We start from the raw sequence: 26,834 nt of genomic DNA on the forward strand, positions 1-26,834 counted from the left end.
CAACTATATAAAGGAAGTGAAGGTGCTCCAAGAACAAAACACACTCCCCACAAGGAGCCGGAGAAGTGCGCCAGGACAGGAAGGATACATTCCAGAGTCTTGGTGAAGCAGTAGAGATGAATTACCTTCCCGAAACTGCAGCAAGGCATCAGCAGCCCTGGCCACACCAGCTATGAAAAGGCGAGACCCCTGCCACTGGCCCATCATCTCTATGCCAAGGAACCAACATCAAAGGGCTTGGAAACTGCTCCTTTACGGAAATTAAACATCGACCCTGAACTTGTCTTCATTCACAGCAAACCTTTTCCTTCCACATAGAGCTGCCTCTAAGATTTCATAAATCTGGGATTCCAGGATGGGGTGTGGTGGGGACGTAGTTTGTCCTCATCACTGAGGCCGGGATGCCCGGAGCTCCGCAGCCTGACCGTGCTGGGTTTGGATCCCTGCTCTGCCTCCATAAACTTGGCCGAGTCACTTAAACTCTTGGAGCTTCCATTTGCTCAGCTGTGAAATGGGTCTAATGACCCTTTCCATCCCCTCGAGGCAAGGATGACTGCCCTGTTCACTGCCGTATCTCTGGAGCCTGCATGGCTCCTAGAGACGGGGTGACAGGCTCAGTGAAGCAGGGGTTCACGCTGGGCCCATATATCCAACCACGTCTTCTGTACCTCAGCTTGATTCCACCCCCATATCCCGTCCAACCTGCTTCTCCCCATCTCAGTTCACATGCCTGCCATCCACCCAGATGCTCAGTCCCAAAGCCTTGGACCCATCTTTCTCTCACACCCCACATCCAAGGCACCAGCGATTCCTACCTGGTCCACCTTCAAGTTCACCACCTCTTGCATACTGCCTGTACCTCCATCCGCTCCCTGGACGAGTGCAGTCTCCTCCTGTCTCCTGGCTTCTACCTGGCCCCTCTGCAGTCTGCTCTCCACCAGCAGCCAGAGCCAGATCATTTCCTTGGCTGCTCCAAACACAGTTCTCACCATGGCCTACGAGGCCCTGCACGACCTGGTGCCTGCCTTCTCCCCACCCCATCTCCTGCTGCTCTGAGATCCTGGCTGGGTTCCCTCCAGCCATACTCACCTCCCTGCAGCTCCCTGAGCCCTCCAAGCCTCAGTGCCTTTGCAACGTGCTGCTCCCTCAGCCTGGAACATTCTTCCCTATTCCCATAGCTCACTCCTTCCTTTACTTGGGCCTCAGCCTGGAGGCCACCTCCTCCAAGAAGCCTCCGTGGCTTCCCTCTCTAAAGGAGGTTCACTCCCACCCATCCATCACTCCCTGTGTCCCTCCCTCTGCTATAATCTCCAGAGCCCCTAGCTCCGCCCACTGTGCAATCCATTTCTGGAGTTCTCATTGGGTTCTCCCCGACCAGGCCCTGAGTCCAGAAGGGTGGGGCCTTTCTGACTGTTCCCTGTTGTGGCCCTAGTGCCTATAACAGGGACACGTGTGAATGAATAAAATCCAGCCCACAGGTGTGTTCTGTTCTTGGTGGTGGTAGTATTTTTAAGTGAATTGGCTGCCAACATTCAAAATTCAGGAGTTTACATTTTAAGAATCTGGATTTAGAGCTTCCCTTGGGAGCCAGATGGGGGAGAGCGGGCTATGCAGAACCCACAGACCTGAATGCGACTGGCAGCAAGGGCTTCAGGACACAGGTTCAGCCCCGCCTCCCCTCCCAGCCCTGTGGGCATCTGAGTTTCCTAACCAGTGAGGGACTAAATAGTGGATAAGCTGAGGAGATCAATGTAAGGGCCGGACACAGAATAGCCCCTCAAAAAGGATGGTTGTTGCTGCTGTTACTATGGCGACCTGAGTGTCCAGGGCTTGCCAGGAGGACCGGCTGTTTGTTTTCCAGTCTAGTTTGTTTCCGGGAGGAGGATGGAGCTGGCGAGCTGCTCTGCTCAGAACAGCCCCAAACAAGCAGGGTGGAGGTGGGGTGCTAAAATCATGGGGCCGGAAGGAACTTTCCATCCTGGGCCTCCACAGCACCAAATGTCACTCAGAGTCACCAAGGTCGTGCACACTGTGAACGAGACATTGCGGGGGCAGACGGGGGACCAGGAGGGGTCACAGACCTGAGGTTTACCCATTCGCACGGCGGGGAGAGGTGCTCGGGTGGGACGGAGAGGAGGGGAGAGCAGAGGCCAGAGAGGCGCAGAAGGAACAGAAAAGAGACAGTGGGTGGGAGGGCGGAGCAGACACGGTCAGGGCTCCCCAAGGAGGAAGCCACACCAGGATGCGTGTGGAAGAGGTGTCGCAAAGAAAGCGGAAAGATGAATCTAAGAGGTAGAAGAAGACCAAGAGCTTTATATTCTGATCTCATTTATTCATTCGACAAACATTTAGGGCCACCTGCTATGTTCCAGGCACTGACCCAGTCCCTTCCTTGGGGAGCTCTCAGGCTGGGGTGAGGGCACTGACGAGACATCACACTGATGAGGGTGGGTGATGATGGGAAACTAGAAGTGGGACGCCGCAGCCCACCGCCTGAGTCAGGAGGCAGGTAGTGAATGCTGTCGCAGCCCTGCCAAGGGGCTGCCATGCTCATCTCTAGGACAGGAAGCTGAGGCTTGGCAGGGTTAAGGAGCCTGTTCAGAGTCTCACGGCACCAGAACGGCCGGGAGGGCATCTGGGAATGAACCAAGGCCACGGTCATTCCTCAACCCGCCAGCCAGCGCTGCCAGGTGAGGGGGGAGATGCAGGCCAGCGGGCTTGGCCTCTCACTACAAAACATGCCCGAGGAAGCCCCAGGCTTTCTGGGGGACCCCCGCAGGGGCCTCCTACAATGTGGGCACTGCAGATGCCCACCAGGGGTGACACTGGTCACAGACCAGGTCCAGGGCTAAATGCAGACTGTGTAAACAGGGCACGGGCTTCTCCAGACCCCACGTGGGATCCGCAGTCCTGATGCCTCAGGCCCAAAGGGACCGGACTACAGGCACAGTGAGTAGAGTCCCAGGGACATCATTTACTCATTCAGCTTTCCAGGCTGACCCTGGACCCTGAGAGCCCAGGGGTGATTCCTGGCTCTTCTGTTTACCAGCTGTGTCTTTGAATAAACAGTTTAACCTCTCTGAGACTCAGTTTCCTCATCTGGTAAGATGAGGAAATATAATAGGTATTAATATTGTAAAAATAATATAATTATAATATATACTCTAATAATATATTAATAATAAAATATTATCTAATACAATATATAACAATATAATATATAACAACATACATAATATACAATAAATATATAATTATGACGTATTACAATATTAACATATAGCATGTTATATGCTATATTATATATAACATCAATGTATAAGTTAACATATTAATATAACATTTATATATATAAAATGTTAATATATATTACATACTACATATATATAGCATCAATATCAATGTATTATTCATATATTGATATATAATATTTACATAGTATAACACTGTTATATGCTATTTTACATATTATATATTATATGTATTATAATATATAGGAAAACTCCCTGCCTGGATACTGGGGACACAGAGGATAAGCTGAGATGGTCTAGAAGGAAGGGTGTTCCTGGTGCGAGAACCCGCAGGGCAAAGGTGGGAGGGATGTGGGGGTTCCGAGAACAGAAAGAAGCTTGTGGCTCAGTTTCACCTGAGGAGGCAGAGGGAAGGAGGCTGGAGGGGGGCCCAGACTGGTGGTACAGGGCTTCCAGTGTCCTGCTAGGAGCTCAGGCCTCATCCTGCAGGGGAGGCCCAGGAAGAGACAGCTCAGCCAGAAATGAGGAAGAAACACACTGGGGAGGGGGGTGGGGGAGGAAGCCAGGGGGGCTCCCGCCTCTTACCTGAGCTGCCGCAGCTGTCCGGGGCCTTCCCCACGCCCGGGGCCTGCAGCTGGGGCCTGGTGGGCGCCCTCCTGTCCGCGGCGCCAGCCGAGCTCTCCAGGGAACTGCTGCTGGAGCTTGGCGCCGTGGTCAGCAGATGCTGCTGCTCGGGGCCTGGGGCACTCCGGGCCTTATCAGCTGGCAGATGCGGCTGGATGGGGAGACGAGGGGGGAGGGAGGACGGTCAGCCCATCAGCCGGCTCCTTGCCCCTTCTTCCCTCTCACCCCATCAGCACTTCACAGTTTACACAGCACTTCTGCACATTCTCTCCACACACAGCACTTTTAGGACGTGTGATTCTCTGTGGCTTCTGTGATTAGCATCGCTGCCCTGCTGGAGTGTGAGCCCTAAGAGGGCAGGGGCCACGTGGCCCTGTTCACCAAACAGTCTTAGAGGTGAGGCAGGATTTTCACCCTCATTTTGCATAAGGAAGCAGAGGCCCAGAGAAGGAGAGTGACTTTCCTGAGGTCACCCCATCAGCACGGGGCGATGCGGCTCAGCCTAGCAGCCAAGGGCATGGACTCTGGAACCAGACCACATGCATGCAAATCATGACTCCATCACTTACGAGCTCTGCAACCTTGGACAAGTTACTTAAACTCTCTGTGCCTCTGTTTTTCCATCTATAAAGGAAAGAATAACAACCTACCTCCTAGGGTTATTGAGAAGATTAAATGGCTGAGTTTTTGTAAAGCGCTCAGAACAGTGCCTGTTCTATCGTAAGCGCTGGTCGAGGGTTTGTTAAATCAGGGCTCAGCAAACTACGGCCATGGACCAAGTCCAGCCTGCCACTGTTTCCGTACAGGCTGCGAGCTAAGGATAATTTTCACATTTTTAAATGTTTGAAAAAAATATTTAAAGACTAATATCTTGTGACACGAAGTTATGTGAAGTTCAAATGTCAGTGTCCATAAATACAGTTTTATCAGCACACAGCCACGCCCATTTGTTTATGTTGTGTCTGTGGCTGCCTTCCCACTGCAGTGGCAGGATTGAGGAGATATGACAGAAACCAGATGATCCCAAAAGCCTACAATATTCACTGTCTGGACCTTTACAGAAAACGCCTGCTCGCCCTTGGGTTCAATCAGTCAATCCAGTGTGGACAGTCCTCTCATTTAGGACCCTCAGCCCTGCCGTCTCAGCAACACTTTCCAGATTCCATTCCCCAAGCTGCTCTGTGACTCTCCATCTTTTCCTCATAAAACACAAATCCCAGCAACAGTAATAATAAAATATTAGCTGACGCTTGAATGCATCCAATGCCAAGCACTGTGCTGAAGCCTCTCCAGACACTATCTATACTGATCCTTCCAACAGCCAAGTGTTATCCTCGCTTTGCAGATGCGGAAACCGAGATCCAGAGAGGTTGAGTTACTTGCCCAAGGTCACAGAGTTAGGACGTGGTGCATCTGGGCTAAAACCTATACACCTTTCCTGGGTGTTTGGGGTTTCAGCCCCAGAGGCTCAAGACAAGGTGCCACATTTCCAGACACCCGTGTTGGGAAGCCCTGGAAATTTCACTCCAAGGCGGCTGCCTGTCCGCACCAACTGAACAGGTGCACAAGCCCTTGCCTTGGGGTTCTGGGCGATCACTGGGTTCCAGAAACAAGACAGAGGGGCCACATTCTCACCCACTGCCCTGGCCTGCCCAGGATGAGAGGGTCCAGGGTAGAATGAGAACTGAGGCGAGTAAGTGCTGAAGGGATGCAGTCTAGTAGGGCCAGGGAGGTAAGGTCAGAGGTGGAGGACACAGGAAGGACACAGGTGCCAATCCCCGCAGCCCCCAGCCCTGCCTGAGCCCTGCATATCCCGAGGTCAGCTCATAGACTCTCACTCCAGGCCAGGAAGGATCCTTTGTAAGCAGTCCCCATGAGGCCACGGAGGCCCAGAGAGGGTGATTCCCCTGCTCAGTATCACACAGCGGCGCCGTGGCTCAGCGTACACTCTGGCTCAGTGTACCAGAGCTGCGTGCTTCCCACTCAGTCCCGCCCCTGGCTTTGGAGGAATGGAGAGCATTTCAAGTTCATGCTGAACCTTCGCTCAGATGGTCTGACCTTGGTATTTGACCCCACCCCCAGCCCTGCTGGGAGCCTGGACAGGCAGGGGAGAGGGAGGGGGAGGAGGCACATCCAAATGTCATTCTTCACACCCCCCAGAGAAGGGGCTTTTCAGCCTGTGTCCCACTTTTCTGCTGGTGGCTAGGGCCAGGCAGAACAGAAACCCCAAAGGTCACAGCTTGCCTCCCTCCCCCAAAAGCCACGAGTCGCAAAGTTCAGGCAGGCTCTGAGTGGGGCAGATGTACTGAGTCCTGTTCCTTGGGCTGGGACCCCAGGAAGGGGAAGCCCTGAGGGGGCTCACTGAACAAACAGGATCCCAGCCGGCCCTCCTCACCTCCCAGCCTGGCCCCACCACGGGCAGAAGCAGAGACCCCAGCAAAGCCGCTGCCTGAGCCTGTGTCTGGCTGCATATGTGCGCATGTGTTCCTGAGATTCATACACCTGTATGTATAGGTGTTAGGGTGTCTGAAGTGTGCACACACGTGTGTCTCTGTGTGAGGGAGCACGTGTGCATGTCTGTGAGTGGTGCAATTAGCTTGCGTGCTGGAGGTGGTGAAGAGAGGCACTCCTAAGTCTGTGTCTCAGGCCACCCATTCGCTGTGTGACCGTGGGAAAGGTACTTAACTTCTCTGAGTCCAAGATTCCTGGGCTGTAAAACTGGGGCAATAATCATACTGCCTGTGTCACAGCATGGCTGTGAGACTGAACAACGCTCAGTACTGTGCCTGGCCCACATTCAGCACCGCATGAACATTCTCCCTCTTTATGAAACGAGAGCCTGTGTGAGTGTGTCTGTGGCAGTGATTGTGGGTGAGCTCACATGTGTGGTTACGCTGGCCTTTTCTGAACAAAGGGAAGCCACCGTCCTGCCATGCCTTGGCGTTACAAGGAGGAACAGGGAAGTGCTGAGTCGCCATGCTTCCAACCCCAGGGGCCTGGGCCAGGAGCATTAGACTAGGCCGCCGTCAGCAGGACCACTGCCAGCCGGCTGAGGAACGGAGTGGGGCGCAGGCTGAGCATGGGGGTGACGGCAGGGCTGGGAGCCCGGGGACGGAAGGGTACCTGGGAAGGGGACCAACCTCTGAGGGCAGTCCCTGCTGGGGATGGGGGGTGCCTGGAACAATTCTGAACATCTGCCCTGGGCGAACAGGACGGTGGGTAAAGACAAGTCCTGCAGATTCAGACTGAGTTTCAAAGCTGGGCTCTGCCCCTCGCCAAGTGGCCTAACCTTACACGGGTACCTGAACCTCCCTGAGTCTCAGTTTCTTCATCTGTGAAATAGGGATGGTGACACTGTGTACCTCACAGCGGGCGTGTGAGGATGCAGGCCGTGGCCCGGGGCTCAGCCAGTGGGACGCTAGAACCAGCTCAGACTCATGAGTGTTTCTTCCCAGCTCCACATTCAGTAAGTAGCTTGAAATTGGCCATGGTGGGAGCCGTTTATAACACAGAAATGAGCGAACTCCACGAATCAGGGTTTTGGGTTTTTTTTTCCCCACCTGGAGGGCCAGTTACCAGCACATCCCTGGGCTCTACATGCAATAGCACTCAACAAACAGCAGTGGAGTCGCTCACATTCAGTGAACACAAAACTCAGTGAAAGAAAAGGGGAAGCGGGGGCTCCAGGCCACACCTGAGACAACTTTACTGCACCCAGTATTGGGAAACACTTGGTCAGCAAAGAGAAAGTGGCAGCCGGGTGCCGGGGTGGAGCTTAGAGAGCGCACTTGCTCTATGGACCACCAGGCGGCAACTGCCAGTGTCACTGAACTGCAGCCCGAGAAAGGAAGGAGTGGCATTCACACACCGGGGAAATGGGAAATAGTTTGAACTCCCAAACCAGTGTTTCTGTCTGCTGAAATACCGTAGGGCAGGTCAAAGAGCACTGGGCCAGGAGTCCAGAGACATATTGCTGTGTGACCTTGGGCAAGTCATTTTCCCTCTCTGTGCCTCTTTTCTTGTCAGGACAATCAGAGGATGAAATCAGTCTGGTCCCTACCAAGGCCAAAACCCTGTGTAAACCTCAGGCACTGGGCCACCAGGACTGAGCTTTACCCTAGCACAGTGGTTCCCAACCGGGGGTGACCCTGCCCTCCAGGGGCCCTTTGGCAATGTCTGCAGACATTTTGCTTCTCACTCCTGGGAGGCAGTGCTACTGGCATCTAGCGGGGAGAGGCCAGCGATATTGCTGAATAGACTACAACGCACAGGACAGCCCCTCATGACAAAGAATTAGCAGGCAGAGTTGAGAAACCCTGCCCCAGCAGGACGGGGGACATGGAGGGAACTCTTTGGACTCTTGTTTCCTCATCTGTAAAACTGGATATAAAAACCTGCCCTGCCTACCTGGTGCAGAGCGGCAGCAGACACCATGTACTGGCTCACCCCACACCCATTTCCAAGCCCTCTCCCTGGTTCTCCTCTACCATAAAGGCTAGGAAAGCAAAGCACCCCCTTTTGCAGCCTCCCTTGCAGCTAGGGGTGGTCACATGATACCATCTGGCCAATGAGACAAAAGGAGAAGTCTACCCAGGGCTTCTAGGAAAGTGTCTGATTTCCTGTAAAAGGCACCATGGCTGTCCTGGCCAGTTCCCCTCTTTTTCCTGCCTCAAATCTGAAGGTCACATACGCAGTGGTGATTATCATCTTTCTTATGACACAGGCCACAAGCAAGAGAACAAAAGCCAACACACCAAAGATGGCAGAGCCTGGGGTCCTGCTGGCTTCACAGAAGGAGGCAACCAAACTGCTCCAGCAGCCATTGACCCCTCAACTTTGTGGTGTGACAGGATATAAAGCCCTTTTAAGTCACCCTAATGGTTTTGGTTACTTGCAGCCAAATGCCCTCCTGATGGAGAACTGATGAAATACTATGTTGGTGTTCTGTTTCTAGCAAAAATCCTGCACAGACTCTACTTCATAAAAATGATCAGAGGGTGAAGTTGGGGGAGGACCCAGGCCCAGACCACTAGTCTTAACCTCAACCCCAGAGATGACCCCCCAGGAAGGACCCTCTGTGGAACACTTGAGTACCCTAGCACACAGCTTGAGAACCACTGCTCCACGAGGAAGTGCTTTGTAAACATGATGGAGATGCTGAGAACTGTTGCCAGCTGGGTGAAAGGCACAGCCCTGCAAGCTGGCTGAGACACTGTCCCCATTTAACGGTGAGGAAACAGCCATGAGCAATTTCATGTCAGTCCAAGGCCACACCATGGGTCCATGACTACACGCTTGCCACTGACACCACTGACCCCTCTGCTCCCTGATATGGCCTTTCACACTCAAGTCACCTTTACTAGTCCCAGCAACAGACCCTGGCTGGCCTTTTCTCAGCCTCCCAGGGCTCTGCACGCTGCCTGACGCTGGACAGACCAACCTAGAGAATTCACTGCTTCCCATGGGACAACCCAGCCCAGCAGGAAGAAGACAAGGGAAGGAGGAGGGGGAAGGCAGAGGGGCACTCACCACCTTGGCGTCTCCGTGCAGGCAGAAGGGCTTCTCTGCAAAGAGGAGAGAGGGGACAAGTCAGAGACACTGACTTCCTCAGGTCACATCTGTTCTAACTAGGAGGGATCACGGGGCCCAAGCAGAAGCAGTCGGAGTAGGCCCAGCCCCGGGGGGAGCAATTACCTATCAGACAAGGTACACAGAAGCCCCCATACCCAACTCTCCAGCCAGCCCTCAACACCCGCCCCAAACCATTCTTCAGCCTGCCCCCCTTTGCTCATACCATGCCCCCTGCTTTGCATGCCCTTTCTTTCCTGCACTCATGTCTCCATCAAAATCTTGCCCAGCTCAGATGCCACCTGCTCCAGAAGGCCTGAACCCCCAGGATTCCCAGACAAGAATCCTGGACTTCTGCCCTCTTGGATAGCCCTGAGGGCATCTTGCCTTTTAGTAGATAAGTTAGTGGAAGGGCCTTCCGCCCCAGGCTCTAAGCTCCTAAGAACAGGGGCGGCCATTCCCAGCTCTGTCTGACCCATAAGGCTGTGCCGAGTGCTGGACTCAGAGGGGTGCCCCAGAAAAGCTTCCTGAACGGATATGTAAATAGATGGATGAATGAAGGAAGGATGGAATCTTACTTTTTTTCTGGGTCATGATGACACAGTTCACCAGGACTATTATTAGCAGACCCAACACTGTCACACCCACAATCAGTCCTAGAAGGAAAAGAGAAGTTCAAAACAGCTGCAAAAAGCAAACTCAAATGTACCAGGGACCAGGCAGGTCAGCTGACAACCAAAGATGAGTGGGGTCATCACAGGCGAGGGGCAAGCCCAGTGCAGAGGCTCTCAAATTTGATTACAAAACAACCCAAAATCCGTGCACCAAACGAAACGTGTCTGTAGGCCACACTCAGCCCAAGGGCCACGAGTTTGAGCCCTCTGGCCTGATGTAGTCCTAACCCCAGAAGGGAAGCCCATGAGGTGACCTGGCCCAGCCCACTGTCAAAGCCTAATAGGTTCGTCGGAAACGGCAACCAGGAGACCATCTCCACTTTCACATAAAACGCTGACCCTACCTCTCCCCACCCAGTAATGGCATTACTGGGTGGCATTAGTAAGTCACCCAGTAATGGCATTACTGGGTGGCATTAGTAAGTCAATCCTAGTGGCATTAGTAAGTCTTGGAAGAAGGCAAGTCTCAACGCTACCTACATCCCAGGATGGCGTACAGGGCCTAGTCCATAACAAGCTCTTGGTAAGACTCTAAGATGGGAGGGAGGGAGGGAGGGAGGAAGGATGAATGGGCCCCCTTGTGACTTACCGATGGGAAGAGACATGTTTGCTGTGTTGCGCCCTTCAACTGGGTAACTTGGAGGACCTGGGGCCATCGGGAGCCTCACGGAGGTGCTTGGAGCTGTGCTGGACCCTGGAGTCGGCTCCACGTGTTGGGATCTTGTGAGGGCTGGGCCCGGGGTCACTTTCAGGGTGGGGAGCACAGATGTGCAGACTGCATCCACCTTTGAGGTGCCACGGATGGCCACCGAGCTACAGCTGGGGGAGGAGGGGGCTCGGTCAGGGACAACAGGGGATTGAGTGGCTCAGCGTAGCTGGGCTCACTCGTGGGCCTAGGCCAGTGTGCAAGGGGCCCAGCAACGGGGTTAGGGGAGTGGGTTCGTGTGCCACGCCCTCTTTCGAGACTTATGTCCCCTAGGACCCCACCCAGTCTTGACTTCCAGAGCAAAACTCTTGCTCACCATGCTGTCTGTTCAGGGACCCACCCACTGTCAGATAAACCAGTCCTGGCATTGAACAGGGCTCGGCAATGCCTCAACCCGAGGGAGTAACTGGGGGGATTCTGGCCACCACGGCACGCTGTTCTGTGCTCTAGGCCTCATGATCACCCAGGGACAGCCCCTCCTTGTTCCTTCAGAAGCAGAGGATTCAGCCACTCACATCCGGTGGGGCCTGCAAGTATCCGTGGATGACGTTGTGTCGGAGAACGTCCCTGGGGCACAGGGAGCGCATGCCACATTTGATGTTGCAGTTCCTTCAAGAAAAATCAGAAACTGTCACCAACTCAGATATTCCATGGAGAGGTGCGCCTTGGCCCTAGGGGAACTGGAGCCCTCGGGGGAGAATGAGGGGCCTGAGGAATTCGGTCTGCACCTCTCCCCTTTAACACGAACACACACACACCTGGGCGGTTTGTCCTTAACTAGTTCTAATGACTGTGTCTTCCTGGGACACCACCTGATTTTCCAGTAGCCTGGGGCTTAATCTGATCCACCTCTGGATCCCCAGGGCCTAGCACACAGGAGGTGCCTGACCAGGAGTGCTGGAGGAAAGAATGAATCGGGATGGTTGGACGGATGGGTACCAGGCACCTGGCCGCCACTGACGACGCTCCGAGGAAGGAGAGGCCCAAGGGGGTCCCCAAGGACCTCTGGCCCTGGCCCCGTACCCGGTTTGGCCACGCCGAAGCCAGGGCCACATTTGCGCAGTGGCACGCACAGCCGGCACCCCTCCTGCCTTCCCAGGGTGCAGTACCAGCCCGGCTTGCAGGTGCAGATGCGGTTCTGTTTTGCTGTGCAGGCTTGAGTTTCCAACTGGTCTAGAGGAGCGAGAAGACAGCCGAGGGTCACTCCTGCCTCCACCAGCCCCACCCACTGCCATGCCCACTCTGTCTTCCCACCCGGCCCCACCACCCCCAGACAGCTCTGATCTCCAGCAGACCGCTGAACCGCCCTCAGGACGGGGCCAAGAGACTGCTGGACACAGAGTCTCCGTCGCAGCATGAACGAGCATGACTGCTTTCCCAAGCATAATGTCCTCAACTCTAAAACCAGGCGCCGTTTTCCCCCTGCTGCCCTTGGCCTGTGTGCCCCAAGGGGCTATCGAAGGGGACTCGGTGAGATAGAGGATGACAGTGCCGCTGATCAAAAGTAAAGAGCTGTACCTGTGCCCCGGGGCATGAAAACAAAGGTCTGGGATAATCCCAGCCAGCTCCCAGGCAAAGGGGCTGGAGTGCACGGTGGCCAGGGGAGGATGCCCAGGACTACCCCTCACTCTGGGCCAACTCACCAGAGCTGCAGCGGGAGTTACAGCTGAAGCACGCAGGGACCAAGTTCCAGAGCTGGGTGTATGTGCTGCTCTCGCAGGAGTCACACACGGTGTCTGAGGTCTTGTTGCATAAGGATTGTACGTGGTAGCCTGAGAAAGCAAGGCCAGGAGTCTCAGCGGAGGAGGGGAGGGCTGGGGGGGTTCTGCCGGGACCCTGGGCTCATCCCTTGTCCTCCAGAGCCCCAGAGTTGCGAGGCCTGGCTGGGAAGGCTCTTTGATGGAGTTTCGACTCTGCATCCTTTCCCATCTAACATGTACCGGCTGTCATGCCATCTTTGAACCCCGCAGTGCTCATAAAATATCTTCCTCTCTGCTCTTTTCAGGTGCCTGGAATTCCACCATTGGAATTGCCTATTATTAGTCAATAACACTTTGGTTAGAACTGGTTTGCCGGTTCCTTTCTTCTTTATAGTTGGCTGAAATTCTCCAGCTGGGAAAGGTAAAAAAGGCAGTAGTAGTCATCCCTGGTATCCCATCAAGGATGAGGCCATGGGACTCCTGAAGGCCTCCAGAGAAGGCATGCCAGGGGATGGGAGAACACCCAGGCAAACCTTTAAGAAGTTTCTCTTCTGAGTGCCTGTCCCCATTCTTACCCTGCCACCTCCACTGCTGTGCTAATCTAGTAACTTCTTACAGAGACCCTACCGGTTAACAGGAGAAAGAAGAGTCACTTCCCCTGGGGTCTCTTAAAATGGCCATTGGAGGTGACAGGTACATATGTGCCTGCCCACATCTCAGGCTCAAAGCTCTTCAATGCCTTTCTGGATCCTGCAGAAGAAAATCTAAACTCCTTACCATGGTCCCTGCTTACTCACTCTAGGACACACGCTGTTCTCCACGTTCACCAAAGAAGCTAACACCTCAGGGCCTTTGCACATGCTGTTCCCCCCACCCCGTATGTTTGCATAACTCACTCCCTCACCTCCTGCATGTCTCTGCCCACGTGTCAGCTCCTCAGAAAGGCCTTCCATGACCACCCCATATAGAACAGCATGTCCTACTCTGTCTCTGTCTGCCTTCCCCTGCCTAGTTTCCTTCACAGACCATACGTCTATTTCTTCTACTAGTTTATTTGTCTAGGCCTCTGTTAGAATGCAAAATCCACGAGGGCGAGGATTTTGTCTGCCCTGCTCTCTGTTGTATTCCCAGCACTCAGAACAGTGCCTAACACTCAGAAAATGCTTTATAAACATCACAGGAATAAATTATAAACAAACGAATGGAGGGACAGCACCAGGTGTCGGGCCACCTGCCTCTCCCAACTGGGATCAGGCCTCAGGTCCCCCATCTGTGAAATGGATAGCAGTCACTGATTCAGTCAAATATGCTCTGAGCACCTGCTCTGTGACAGGCATCGTGCCGAGTGCTGGGGATTCAGCAGAGAACAAGCCACAGTCCCTGTTCTGAGGAGCACACAGTGGGGGCAACAAAAGAGATCCAGGGCAGGATCTCACAATGTCAAAAGAGCTGCTGCCACGGGGGATGCCAAGGGCCAGTGGGAGCGGAAAGGAGGAGTCAGATCTGGCCAGGCAGTGCTGGCAGGCTTCCTGGAGGAGGGAGACATCAGAGGCCTAAGCGATAAGCAGGAGTAGACCAGGGGAAAGGAGTTGGGAAGTGCACCAAGCAGAGAGAACAGCATGTGCAAAGGCCCAGAAGCAAGAGGGAGCAGGGGGTCGATTCATGGAACCAGTGGGAGCTCAGTAAGAGTCCAGGGCCATGACCCTGACCCCCTAACCCCCATAGCACACCCACTCCCTTCAAGGCACCGGCCCACAGGGACCCAGCCAGGCTGAGGGCAAGGGCCCCAGTGGCTGCCCTCACCTGGTGGACACTTGCTGCAGCACATCTGGACCTTTGTGTTGTAGTATTCTTGCAGCCGGCACGAGCTTCCGGGCTCCGGGACATAGGGGATAAACACAGCCTGGAATGGGGAAGGGGAGGACAGCCATTAGCTTGGCCACCCGTGGATCCTGCTACGCTGTACGCCCAGATCCCCGTCTTGCGTCCTGCAAGTGTTTGGCCTTCTCCCTGCTGGGGCTCTACTGACATGGGGACTTCTCCCTTTGGTGGGGGGTGGGTAGAGGTAGAAGAAGGGTAGTCCCTACCTTCTTTCACCTCCCCCCACTCCTCCCTCAGTGTAGCACACGCATGTCTGCAGGCGGAGACGTGGAACCAGCTGGCCGGAGTGGGGGGCCAGCTCCTCACACCACATGGGGCAGAGGCGAGGCCTTGAAGCCTCCCAGAAGGCGGTGGCCTCGGTCACAGCGAACGGCAGAGTTCAGCACAGATAAGCCATGCCTAGGTTGCCTCGCCTTCCCTCCTGCACCTGGTAATCACCCCTTTGTCCTTCCAGCTGAGTGCTGCCTCCTCTGGACTCCGCCAGGGACTCCGGACTCCTCCGGAGTGCTGCCTCCTCCGGACTCCGCCTCCTCCCGGACTCCGCCAGGCTGATTCAGGTTCCTCCCACTCTGAGCTCTCTCTAAACATTGAATATGCCCTCCTGAGGATCATCTCATTGTGCTGAAATGGGGTACCTTCTCGTCCTGCCACCCTCGCGGGTACATTTGCATGCACACGTGTGTATACCTGTACACAGAACACACACAGACATACACACATGCACACGTCTGCCATGCAAAGGGCAGAAACGACGAACTCATCACCTCTAGACCCTCAGCTTCCAACATGGGGCCCACAGCAGAGTTTGGGCTCAGGAAAAGAATATTTGTTGATGATGATAGTTACATTTCTGGAGCACTTATGGGGTGGCCAGGAGCTGGTCAATGTGCTCCAGGTGCCCTACTTAGTGGATGTAGTTGCACCCCACACAGATCCCCTATACCAGCAGGGCACCCATCTCCAGCTGTCTTGGGTGTTGCCCCATAATGGCTCCCAGCCGTCAGGTGGGACCAATGCCGTGACATTGTTCATGCTCCAGAGCATCGCGCCCCAACCCGTGGGGTCAGAGGGCATGAACTGTAGGGAGGCAGGCTGTCACTTGGCCTTCCCCTCCCCCTCCACAGCACCACCGGGGAGGCATGACTGCCGGAGCCAGGGGCAGGTGGGCCCCTGGCTGGTTCCTGCATCCAGGACGAGTGGGCCTGGAAACCCAGCTGCCTGCCGCACTCGGCCTGGCAGACCTACCCTGGCTGCACACAGCCCGGCGCCAACAGCTGGAAGCATCGGGGGATGACCCCCAGGGGCTGCGCAGCGATCTGTGGCTCTTGTGGCCCCCATGGCCTTGGCCGAGCTGCCTCCTCTGCCTGGTGACCTTCGCTGTCACCACAGAGCCTGGCGTGTACTGATAGTTAGGTGCTCAGGGCGCACTAATCTCAGCAGTGGGCTTCATGACAGTATCATTTCCTGGAGGGGTCCACCCTTGGCACCAGGGACACCAAGCCCTAACACGGGTGCACCCTCCATGCTGATCGGCCCCTGAGGCCCATCCCTCCCCCACACCCTCACCCCAGGCCTGGTGCCAAACCCCAGGAAGGCAGCTCTAAGGAGGCTGGGAGAGATGCAGGCTGGCAAGGGAAGTGGGATTCATTCTGCATGACCCAGAGCCTAAAAAGTAACTTCCACCCCATCTGGACTGTAAGCTGACATGCCCATGGCTGCGCCCGCATGCGCACACACACATGTTCTCTCTCTCTCTCTCTCACACACTCACACACACACACACACACACACTCACACACACTCACTCAGTCCTGATACTTCCTCCCTCCCTGTTTGCTCCTGGAGTAAAGCCCCTTCTCGGGGCTCCTCCCACTTACTGGGGGTGGGGGTCACTGCCTGCTTCCAAAGCCCCTGGCGGGGGTCTATTATAATGCCCACTCCCACCGCAGAGAAGGGGCAGGAACCCCGGTGGCGGGGGGGGGGGGGGGGGTGCCCAGGAAGCTGTACTGTTAAAAAAAAGAAAAGAGAAAAGAAGAGAAGAGAAGAGAAAAGAAAAGAAAGAAAAGAAAAAAGAAAACCTGCCAAGCGATTCCCATGCTCCAGTGCTGAGCAAAGCTGAGCGGCACGCAGGCCAGAACAAGATGCGCTGGGGCAGCACGTGCAGGAGACCTAGCCATCAAAGGCTGGGGGAGCCCCGACCGGAGGATCGTGCTTCCTGCAGCCCCTTTCGCACCACCATTCGCTGCACGTTAGCTGCAACGCAGCGCCTAAGCGCCCCCCCAGCCCCCCTGCAGCCCGCTGTGCCTCGCACTCTGACTGAGCAGCCCGGGCCGCAGCCTCCCCCCAACCCCACCGCAGACAGCACCCTGAGGGCAGGGCGGGATCACACCTCCTTCCCTCGAGCCCCTGCCCCCCAGGGTGGCGGGCACAGGTCTCAAGGACCCTGCACACGGTGGGCTTCCTCCCCTCAAGTACCCTAGGGGTAACTAGGGGAGCCCCTCGCTCCTGTGGGCCCTGAGAGCCACAGGCCTGGCAGCTCCCGGCGGGGAGAGGACTCCTCCTTCCCCCGCCCCCCCTCGCCGGGGCAGCCCTCTGTGGTGCAGCCCAGGGCGCCTGCCCTGCCTGGGGGAGGATTTCCTGTCAGGGCCCGAAGGACCTGACGGGAAAGGGCCCTGCCTTGGCCAAGTCTGGGTTGTCTCTCCACCCATGGGGCAAGGGTTCCGGGACAAAGGCGGGCAGCTGGACCCCCAGGGCCCCCAGGCCACTGCCCGGTGGCCTCCCCTCCAAGGTCTTTTCCTGTCTGAATCCCGCTCTGAATCCCCTTCCCTACACTTCCTCCTGCCGCTCTGACTCCAGCCCTCCTTTAAGCAATCTTGAGGCCTGTTTATCCTCTTGGACAGGAAAAAAAAAAAAAAAAAAAAAACCAAACCACTGCCCTGTCATGGCTAAACAATGAGGAACAGAAAGCCCCTTGCAGAGTGGGACAAAAGGTCACTCCCTCCACTGCCCTGCTCACCAGAGCAGAGGCTAAGCTGGGGCACAGCCCTAGGAGCTGGGCCTCAGGTCAGCAAAGGAGCCATAAGAGCGGAGGGTCCTTGGAGGTGCCCAGAACATGGTGAGCAGCCTCTGGGAAACTCGGGGCTATGGAAGCTTCTGTTCTTCTGTCTGGTGTCGGGGAGGCTCAGAGCCACACTCCACCCACCCACAGGGGAGCTCTGACCGACATTTTAAAATGAGGAAATGAACTGGGTAGTACTGAATTCACTCAGCATGCTTAGCAGAGCCAATCTTTCAAAATACAGCATCCCCAAGTAAACACTTGGAAACCACTGGTGAGCACTAACCACTCATCTAACAGGTGGGAAATCTGTGACCCAGCGTGTGTGTGTGTGTGTGTGTGTGTGTGTGTTGGGGGAGACTGGAGAAGATAGACGATGGATGGATGGGTGAACGAATGGATGGATGACGGATGGATGGACAGATAGATAAAGAGAGGGAGAGAGGATGATAGATGAAAGGAAGGAGGGAGGGAGAGGGAAGGAAGGAAGGAGAGAATGAAGGACCCATCTAACATCCAATTTGTGAGGCACATCTGATTGTGCCCATTTCACAGATGGAGAAATAGAGATGGAAAGAAGCCAACCCACCTCCTGGGGTTTCCCAAAGGCCATGCCAGGGCCCGGCTGGCGGCAGGCTGAGTGATGCCTGTGCACAAGGGGCCAACAGGGCCCATTGCTCATCCACCACAGGCCTCAGAGCTGCTTCACATCGGAGTCTGCAGCTCCATTTCCTCTACATCCCAGGAGTGACAGTACGTGTTGGACCCCCCATCAGATAGACTCCTCACCAACATTTCACAGATGGTTGAGAGGTGAAGCGATGCACCCAAGGCTACACCTGAAGAGCCACACCCCCGACACCGCTATCCTGCCTCCCTTCTCTTGTGGGCCCAAGCTTCCCTTGCCCTCGACACAGACCCAGGACCCCAAGCGCCTGCCAAACTCAGCACCCTCTCCCACCATGTGGCCTCCAGCACTCTTCCAGGTTCGCACCAACTATCCGCCAGGCCAGGCTGCAAGCACTTTATAATATCCCACTCCTACCCCCCAGAAGCAGGCGGGCACGCGCCCACTTCACAGCTCAGGGAGATCAAGTCATTTGTCTGAGGTCTGGGAGGGAAGAGGTGGAGTTGGGATGTGACTCTTGCTCTGGTCCCACTGGAGAAGTCTTTGCTCCCCTCCTCAGGACAGCTAAAGGGGCCAGCCCCTGGGATCCACCCTCTGCCCTGAGTCACCACCGTGCCACCAGCACCCATTCATCCACCTCCACGCTGAGCGGAGCCTGGGGAGCTGGTTCACACGGGCACACGCACCCTCTCCCTCCCTCCCTCCCTCTCTTCCTCTCTCTCTCTCTCTTTCACACACACACACACCAGTGCAAGGGACCTCTCTCAGCCTCAGGCCAACACCCTCTGACCTCAGCTCTGACCTGGTTTCCCAGGTAACCACGCAGGAATCTCAGAAGAGCCCGTCTCCTGCAGCGGGCAGGGACATCCAGCACCTGAGACCCTGCCCTTCCCAGAACTGCTTGTTTCACGGGGATCCTTGACCTGTCAGGAGCTGGCAGCTCCTCAGCAAGCAGGAGTGGGGTCAGCAAAGGCTCAAAGGTAGGAGCCTGTGAACAGGGAGGGTTGGCCCAGCCGATCTGCAGCTGTGTCAAGTGCTGGAGGGACACGTGGGAGCCGATGACCGGGAAACACGGCCCAGAAGTGGGGATGGGACTGAGGCGCAGCAGCTCAGGGCTGGCAGGAACCTTAGAGATGATCTCAGATGACCTCTCATTTAGTGGTGGAGAAAGACAGGGGCAAAGGTGGAAACGTTCGTTCATTCATTCAACAAACATGAAGGTGCCGGGCACTCAGCATCAAACATAAGCAAGTCCCTGCCCAGGAAGCTGGGCTCTAGCTGGGGAGACACAGACACGCACAGTGGAAAATGGGAGGTGGCAGCAGGAGCTAAGGAAAAGGGAAAAGCAAGGTGGGGCGAGAAGCCCCAGGGAGGACGTGTTCTGCGTGTTCCAGGCACAGCCAGGGGGCCAGGGCAGCTAGGCCAGGGTGGGCGAAGGTGAGGGAGAGGGTGAGGGCGCTAGGAGACAGGAACGGCAGCACCTTGTCCTGGAAGTTTGCATCGTGCAGAGCTGTTCACACGCGTTACCGTCTCTGATTCCTCATTCCAGTGCTGTGACGTTGGTAATATTGGTATTCCCAAGTCACAGATGAGAAAACCGAGCCTCAGAGGTCTCCTCACCTCCAGCTCTGTGTTCCTTCCCTGCCCCAGGAAGACTGGATCTCGACCCTCCCTGCCCTGGGCCCACCCCAAAGGTCCTCCCTCCCGCACTCAGGCACGTCTACTGTGGGCGGTAACTAGCGTCTCTGTGCCTCAGCTTCCTCATCTGTAAAATGGTGGCGTGGCCTGGTTGAGGTTCTAAGCCCTTTCCAGCTCTGGCTTCTTCAGGATGGGCATCAAAAAGCTCAGCCCCCTCCCAAGACCTCAGGAGGATGGGGTGGGGGGGTGGCCCACCCACATGAGAGGTGGATAAACTCAACGACCTGGGAGGTAGGGGCTGGGGTGTGAGGCGAGGCTGCGGGTGGGTGTGGGGAGGGGCTTCCCTGCCCCAGCTCTGCCCCTCAAACGCTCTCCGAGGGTGAGGACGGCCTGAGCAGGTGTCCCCTGGGAGGAGGGGGGCTGGAGATGCCCATCCCCCCAGGTATACGGACACCTGGCCTCACAGGAGGAGCTTTGGCCCCAGTTCAGAAGATCTGGATAGATGTGCTGGTCCTAGGGGACTTGGGAACATCACTTACTCTCTGAGCCTCAACACCGTCATCCGTAAAATAGTGACATAACACCTTGCCCGGCCTCCTCCTTCCTCCTCGGGTCATTGTAGGCGCAAAGGCGGGGGGCAGGGGGTGTTAACTTGGGTCCGTCATCTTCTCCCATACTCCCAGGGGACCCGGGGGCGGCGCTCTAAGGGTCCGCAAAGGCCCTGACACACATGTGGCCTTGTGTCGGATGGAATATTAGAACCGGGCTCTCTCTGCCTTGGTTTCAGCTAAGAACAGGCACGGCAAGGACAAGTCGCTGGGGGCAGGCGGCCCCGTTTTGGTGAGGCGCTCGGTGGCCCACGCAGGCCTTGCAGTGGAGGGCGTTTCCCTCCCTCCTCAAGAGCAGGTCTGGGAAAGCTGACCCGTGACCCTTGGAGTTATGGAGTCACCCTCAGGCTGACCCCAGGCCCAGTCCTCAAGAAGCCCAAGGTCAGGAGACGGCAGTAGGCCAGCTGCAGGGACAGCGGAGTGGGCCTCGTTAAGGCAGAGGGAGGAGGGGATGCCTGCAGGTCAGATGTGGGCTTTCTAGGGTAGTGGCCTTGGGTGGTCTGCAAGGGACTTTACTCAAGCGGAACACCTGGAGGGGTGAGGGGACCCCAAAATAAAGAGTCTGGGTGAGTGACCGAAACCCAGCAGCCAGGGGTCCATTAAGTGGCCAGAGGACACAGTGTCCAGGATAAGGGACAGGGATGTGGCTGTGAGTCCCTGAAAGAAGGTGAGCCTCTGAGGCCGGCAGGGGGCAAAGCCAGAGCAGGACCAGACTTACCTGGTGGGTGTGGCATGAATTTTCCCCGCCCTCTACTCCCTCTCTTTCCCACTCCTCCCAACTCTCACCCTGGAGGACCAGAAACCACACAGCTAGCAGCCAGGGCTGGAGGAGGGAGACTAGGGCAAGGTGGGCAATGCACTGGGGTCCGCCCAGTGAGCAGCAGGGCCATGGCGCCAGGCAAGACCCTCTGATTGTGGAGTCAGCGCACTTTCTCAGGGAATTGGGCAACCCCGCGCCAGCTGACTTCCTGCCTCTCTGCTCCCCGACCAAGACCCTGCATGCACCCCAAGGTGGGGGCCCTCAGTCCCTTCTCCTATTTATAAATAGACTGCGAGAGGGGAAGGCAAAGAAAGACAGGCCTGGGGAGGGAGGAGGAAGTGGCCGCCAGCAAGACAGTGTCATCTGAAAGCACTGAAGCCGTAGCGCCCTCTGCCCTTCCTGCCAGCACTGACGAAGCACTGCGGGGGTCTCCAAGGCTTTTTGATTTTCTGGAGACCCCCCCACCGTCCCCCACTTAGATGCCAGTACCCTTGGGAAGGGGTCCCACTCCCAGCCTTCCCCAGGAGCACCCCTGGGCAGGGTGAGAGCAGGAAGGGGACGTGGTGGGAAGAAGGCCACGGGGGGAAGCTTCAGGCTTGAGGAGTACACATGCCCCACAAAACTTCTCTTTTCACAAAGTGGGAGAGACAGGGACTGTTCGGACCCAGGAGTAGCACCTACGGTGTGCAGACAGTGCTGAGTGAGCACGCTCACATGCATTCTCTTGTTTTATCTCTGCACCAACACAACGAGGTCAGCATCACCCCATTTTAGAGATGCAGAAACAGAGGCTTCCGGAGATACGATACCATGTCCAGGGCCACGTAGCCAGCAAGCGGCAGAACTAGTCCCAGCCGCATCTCCCTCAGTGTCCCCAGACAGGCTTATACCCCGTGGTCTTCTCTTGCTCCCTCATTTCACAGAGGAGAGGCCCAGAGAGGGAGAGTGACTCCCCGGAGAACACACAGTGAGCAAGGTGTGGGCGGGTTCAATGACTCTCCCAGGCAAAAGGGTCTCCAGGATGCCAGGGACAGACACTGCAGCCATGGAGCAGAGCAGAGGCGTCTGCCCAAGGACCCAGGGAGGGAAACTGGCTTCAACCAATAGAGAAACCACATCATTTCCATGGCAGGTCCCTGGGGCCCTGGCATATGCTGAGAGACAGCAGAACCATTTTGGCTTCAATCTTAGGGGGTTCTCGGGAGTCCCGCAGACTTCGGGGTGCAGCTGACACGGCGATGACGCCAGAGCCAGGCAGTGGAGGCTCGTCTGTCATCACGGAGAGGAACGGCATCTACGTCAGGAGGACCGACCACATCACAGGCGGCGGCCAAGGGTGACACATCCCACTCCCGGCCTGCTGCCTGTGATGTTGCTTTAGAAGTGAGCTGGGGGAGGACAGGAAGCCCGGGCTGGTATCCGGTTCTTGGGGTCAGGCTTTGTGCTAAGCACCGGGGTACAAAGATACCGGGGTGTGGTCCTTGCCCTCAAGGAACCCTCGGTCTAGTTGCAGAAAACACCCTAACCCTTTCCATCCCCTCCCAACACACACACCCCAGGCCCAGCCACCACCTACAACCTCCTCACTTTTGGTCCTCAGGCTTCCCAGACAGACCTGAAGCCACCTTCCTACACCAAGTCTGTCCTGAGCTCAACGTCCTCAGCTTGGGGTCCGGGGGCCGCTGCCTGGGCCCTGCCAGCATCTCCCACTCAGTCTTCACCTCACCCTGCATCATCCCTCTGGCTCTGGTACCCTCCTTCACGTGTCCTCCTGCTGCTACCTCTGCCCAAACATCCTGCCCTCCCCTCTTGCAGGGCTAACTCTTTGGCTTCCTTCAAGAGTCCTCTCCACTATCATCTCAAGGAAACCTTCTCCGGACCCGCAGATGGGGTCAGAGGTCCCCCTTGAGGGCTCCAGCGACAACCCAGGTTTATCTCTCTAATTCATGGACCACCTTTCGGTTAATCATTTGCTTCCCTGTGTCTCCCCGTCTGCACCCTCGAGCGTGAGCTCTGAACCAGACACCTGGGTTTCGGTCCCAGCTCTGCCACTCACCAGGCTCAGTTTTGCCATCTCTGAAACGGGGACAAAAGCAGTGCCCACCTCATGGGGCTGTTATGATTCACTGGGCCAAGGCGTGTGGAGTGTGCCATGCCCAGCGGCAGCGAGAGCTGAGCGTTAGTCGTTGGGTTTTTATTACTCATGGCTCTACACCCAGCCCAGCGCACAGCCCACAGCGGGTACCTAACAGATGCTGAATTGTTTAACAGAAGCAAAAGGTTTCATTTCCAATTAGTTGAAATGAGCTGGGGCTAGCAGGAGAACTGGGCAGGAAACGGGCTTATATAGAGAGAGGGTGGCGTCCCCAGAATGGCAGAGCCCCTCATGGCCACCGCAACCACCCTGACTTCTGGGTGGCAGTTTAAGCACAGAGCTCGGAAGGGGCTGTCTGGGGTGGGATCTTGGCTCTGCCTCTGGTGAGCTGAGAGCCTGAGCCCAAAGCTTAACCTCTGTGCCTCGACTGCTTCTCCTATCAAATGGGAATGATAATGGTACACCCTTCCCAGGTGGCCTTGAGGACAGAAGGCACTCGGGGCATGTAATGCATTAGACCCATGCCTGGCACCCACGAAGCACCCCCGGACGTCAGTCCTCGCTCAGGGTTTGCTGCACTCTCCCAGACCCCAAAGGAAAGTGACAGAGGGGGGCCCTTTTATCCCCACCTCACCACTGAGAGGAAAACCAAAGCCCAGGGAGAAGGTCCCAAGGTCCTGGCAACAGAGGCAGGCAGGCCCCCAGGAATCCTGACCCTCTGCCCATGGGGGGCTCATCACATTTCATGCCTGAGATGCAAAGGCCAGCCCTGCCCAGCCTCATGTCCACCCCAGCAGCGGCCAGGGTGAGCGAAGCCGGGTTCACCCTGGGGCTGAGCACAAGAACTCCAGGAATACACGAGGGTGACACTGTCCACGGTCAGGTCGCAGGGACAGGGCTGATGCCATAGGCGCCTCATGTTGCAGGATGGGGTGGAGAGGGACGGCTCCCCTTTCTCCTGAGTGTCTCTGTCTCCACCCTAGGTCATTGGTCCAGCCCAAAGCCCAACTCCACCTCCCTGAAGCCTTTGATCCTTCCTTCCCGTTCTGCCACTAACCTCTCAGCCAGAGCTCTCGCCTAAACTATTGCAACATTCTCTCCACCTCATCTGTCCTTCCCACTGAGGCCTGGGTGATCTTCCTAATACACCCTCTGCTCTGGTCACTCCCTCACTCAAAAACTATCAGTGGCTCCCCGTTGCCTCAACTCCTGATAGGAAGTGAGTGTGGTAGCCGAAAGCATAGTCACTGGAAAAAAGATGCCTGGCTTTGAATCCAGACTCCCCTCTATTGGAGGGCAGCATCAAAGGAGTTTTGTTTTTTTTTTTTTTAAATAAATGAGGCTAAAAAACCTCAGTCTTCTCATCTGCAGAATGGAACTGATAACAGTATATACCTCATGGGACTGTTGTGAGGATTAAATGAGATAACACATGTAAAGTGCTTAGTAAACGCTCTACAAATTACAGTGGTGGGCTTTCCTGGTGGGCACAGTCGTTGAGAATCTGCCTGCCAATGCAGGGGACATGGGTTCGAGCCCTGGTCTGGGAAGATCCCAGATGCCGCAGAGCAGCTGGGCCCGTGAGCCTGCACGTCTGGAGCCTGCGCTCCGCAACGAGAGGCCGCGACAGTGAAAGGCCCGTGCACCGCGATGAAGCGTGGCCCCCGCTCGCCGCAACTAGAGAAAGCCCTCGCACAGAAACGAAGACCCAACACAGCCAAAAATAAATAAATAAAATACTGAATACATAACTACTTAAAAAAAAAAAGTTACAGTTGCTACAATGTTTTAATTTAATTTTAAAAGTTTTTACTACTTCCAGAAACTGGTCCTAAACAGCCTACAGCCTCAAGTGCCATCGCCACCCCTAACAGGCCTGTTGCTCCAGCCAATATGGCCCAGCTGCTATCCATCCCCTGCTATCCCCACTCCTGGCATCCACCCAGCTGCTATCCCCTGCTACCCCCACTCCTGGCATCCACTCAGCTGCTATCCCCTGCTATCCCCACTCCTGGCATCCACTCAGCTGCTATCCCCTGCTATCCCCACTCCTGGCATCCACCCAGCTGCTATTCCCTGCTATCCCCACTCCTGGCATCCACTCAGCCCGATCCTGACCACCCTCCAGGGCTCAGCTTTTAAAAAGATCCTTGTGTGGTCACTGCGGGAAGAGGCATGTGGGGGACAGAGTCAGGAAGGTGTCAAAAGATGACGGGGGTGACCAAGGGGCCAGGCCAGGAAGCGAGTGAAGCCATGGGGTGGGGGGGGGGAGGGGCTTGAGAGAGCTAGGAGGACAGGACAGGAAGGAGCAGAACTGGGGGCTTGTGAACGCGGAGCAGGAGGTGACAGGCTCACCAGGAACAAGCTGAACCTCTGCGCGTGGCAGACAGAAGCGGGGCTCTGGGTCAGCAGGACGGAGGACACGGAGGGGTGCCCAGGATGCTGGCGGCCATCCCGGTAACTAAAGCCAAGTGCTGGGAGCCCTTCCCTAAGAGTCACTGTCAAGTCCAGACCTGGGGCTTGAGCTGGAGACCCACAGAGGCCGGAGCTGCAGGCCACCTCCTGCCCAAAGTCACTCACCCTCTCTATCCCCTTCCCCCTCCCCTTTGTCTAACACCCAGGCTGGGCCAGGTCTCTGCTGATCTCCACTTCCAGCTGGGCCAGCTGGGGGTCAGAGAGGAGAAGGGAACTGGTCAAGCCCTCCGGAGCTGGAGGCTGAGCCAGGGCTGGGCCCTGGACCCCCACTCCCAGCCCCACGCTCCGGTCCCTTCCGCAGCCTCCGGCATCTCTCCTGAATGGCACTGGAGAAGGCTCTCCACGGACAGTCCGGCAGATGCCCATCCAGGGCCCCCTGCCCCAAATCCCTCCCCGTGCTGCTCTCACCCTCAGGCCCTCTCGGTTCCCCGAATATGTGGCCAAGTCAGCCACACCCACTGCAGGGCCAGGCTCAGGTGGAAACAGACAGGTGGGCCCCTGTCTGGACAGCAGAGGAAAACAAAAGCCCCTGGGGATTTCCTCCAGCCAAAGCACTGAATCAACCCGGGGTCCCAGCTCTGAAGCTGGGGGCAGAGTAGTGGTTTGCTGGCCAAAGGGATCCAGCCGTGTCCCTCGACGTCACCCCACACTGCCAGTTGTCCCCACGTGTGCCCACTCAGTATCTGCTACCAAGAACGGGAGGACGGCTGGCCGGCCCGGGGCCTGGGAGATGGGCTCTGCAGCCGTGTGAGCCGGCTAACAGGTCTTGTTCTAGTAACAAAATGGATAGTCTTGCGATCCTCAACCTCCGCAGGTGACACCTGAGATGCAGCTTGTTCCAACCTCTCCTCTTCTGCAAAGAGGAAGTGGAGGCTGAGAGCTAGGGCGGTGTGTCACGGTCAACAGGCCACCAGGGCAGAGACAGACCAGAGCTGGAGTCTGGACTCTCCTGCACAGCTGCCCCGCCCCGCAACCCCCCCAGCACTGCTCACACCTGGGGCAGATGGAAATCGACTCCTTCAAACCCCCGTCGGTGAACAGACACTTTCTCTTCCTGGGCTCGCACCTCGAGTGCCCCAAACCACAGTGATGTCACCACCACCTGTGACCTCATGACACGACACGATGGAAAATGACCGTGGGCCCCAGAGTCCCAGCCCCACAGTCA

General features: G+C 56.3%; 1 protein-coding gene across 1 annotated transcript in view; it reads right to left on the minus strand.

The window, feature by feature from the left end:
• TNFRSF1B (TNF receptor superfamily member 1B) overlaps nucleotides 1–26,834 on the minus strand; it is a 36,288-nt gene that overhangs the window by 2,874 nt on the left and 6,580 nt on the right. Inside the window, exons 2-9 of the mRNA XM_030878153.2 lie at nucleotides 14,327–14,426; nucleotides 12,467–12,595; nucleotides 11,847–11,996; nucleotides 11,339–11,432; nucleotides 10,707–10,936; nucleotides 10,022–10,099; nucleotides 9,405–9,439; nucleotides 3,837–4,026 (exon numbers count right to left, since the gene is read on the minus strand). Coding sequence (XP_030734013.1) covers nucleotides 3,837–4,026; nucleotides 9,405–9,439; nucleotides 10,022–10,099; nucleotides 10,707–10,936; nucleotides 11,339–11,432; nucleotides 11,847–11,996; nucleotides 12,467–12,595; nucleotides 14,327–14,426 — 1,006 coding nt within the window. The remainder of the gene's footprint in view (nucleotides 1–3,836; nucleotides 4,027–9,404; nucleotides 9,440–10,021; nucleotides 10,100–10,706; nucleotides 10,937–11,338; nucleotides 11,433–11,846; nucleotides 11,997–12,466; nucleotides 12,596–14,326; nucleotides 14,427–26,834) is intronic.

The sequence above is a fragment of the Globicephala melas genome, chromosome 1 (assembly GCF_963455315.2).
Source record: "Globicephala melas chromosome 1, mGloMel1.2, whole genome shotgun sequence".
In the NCBI taxonomy this organism is placed as follows: domain Eukaryota; kingdom Metazoa; phylum Chordata; class Mammalia; order Artiodactyla; family Delphinidae; genus Globicephala; species Globicephala melas.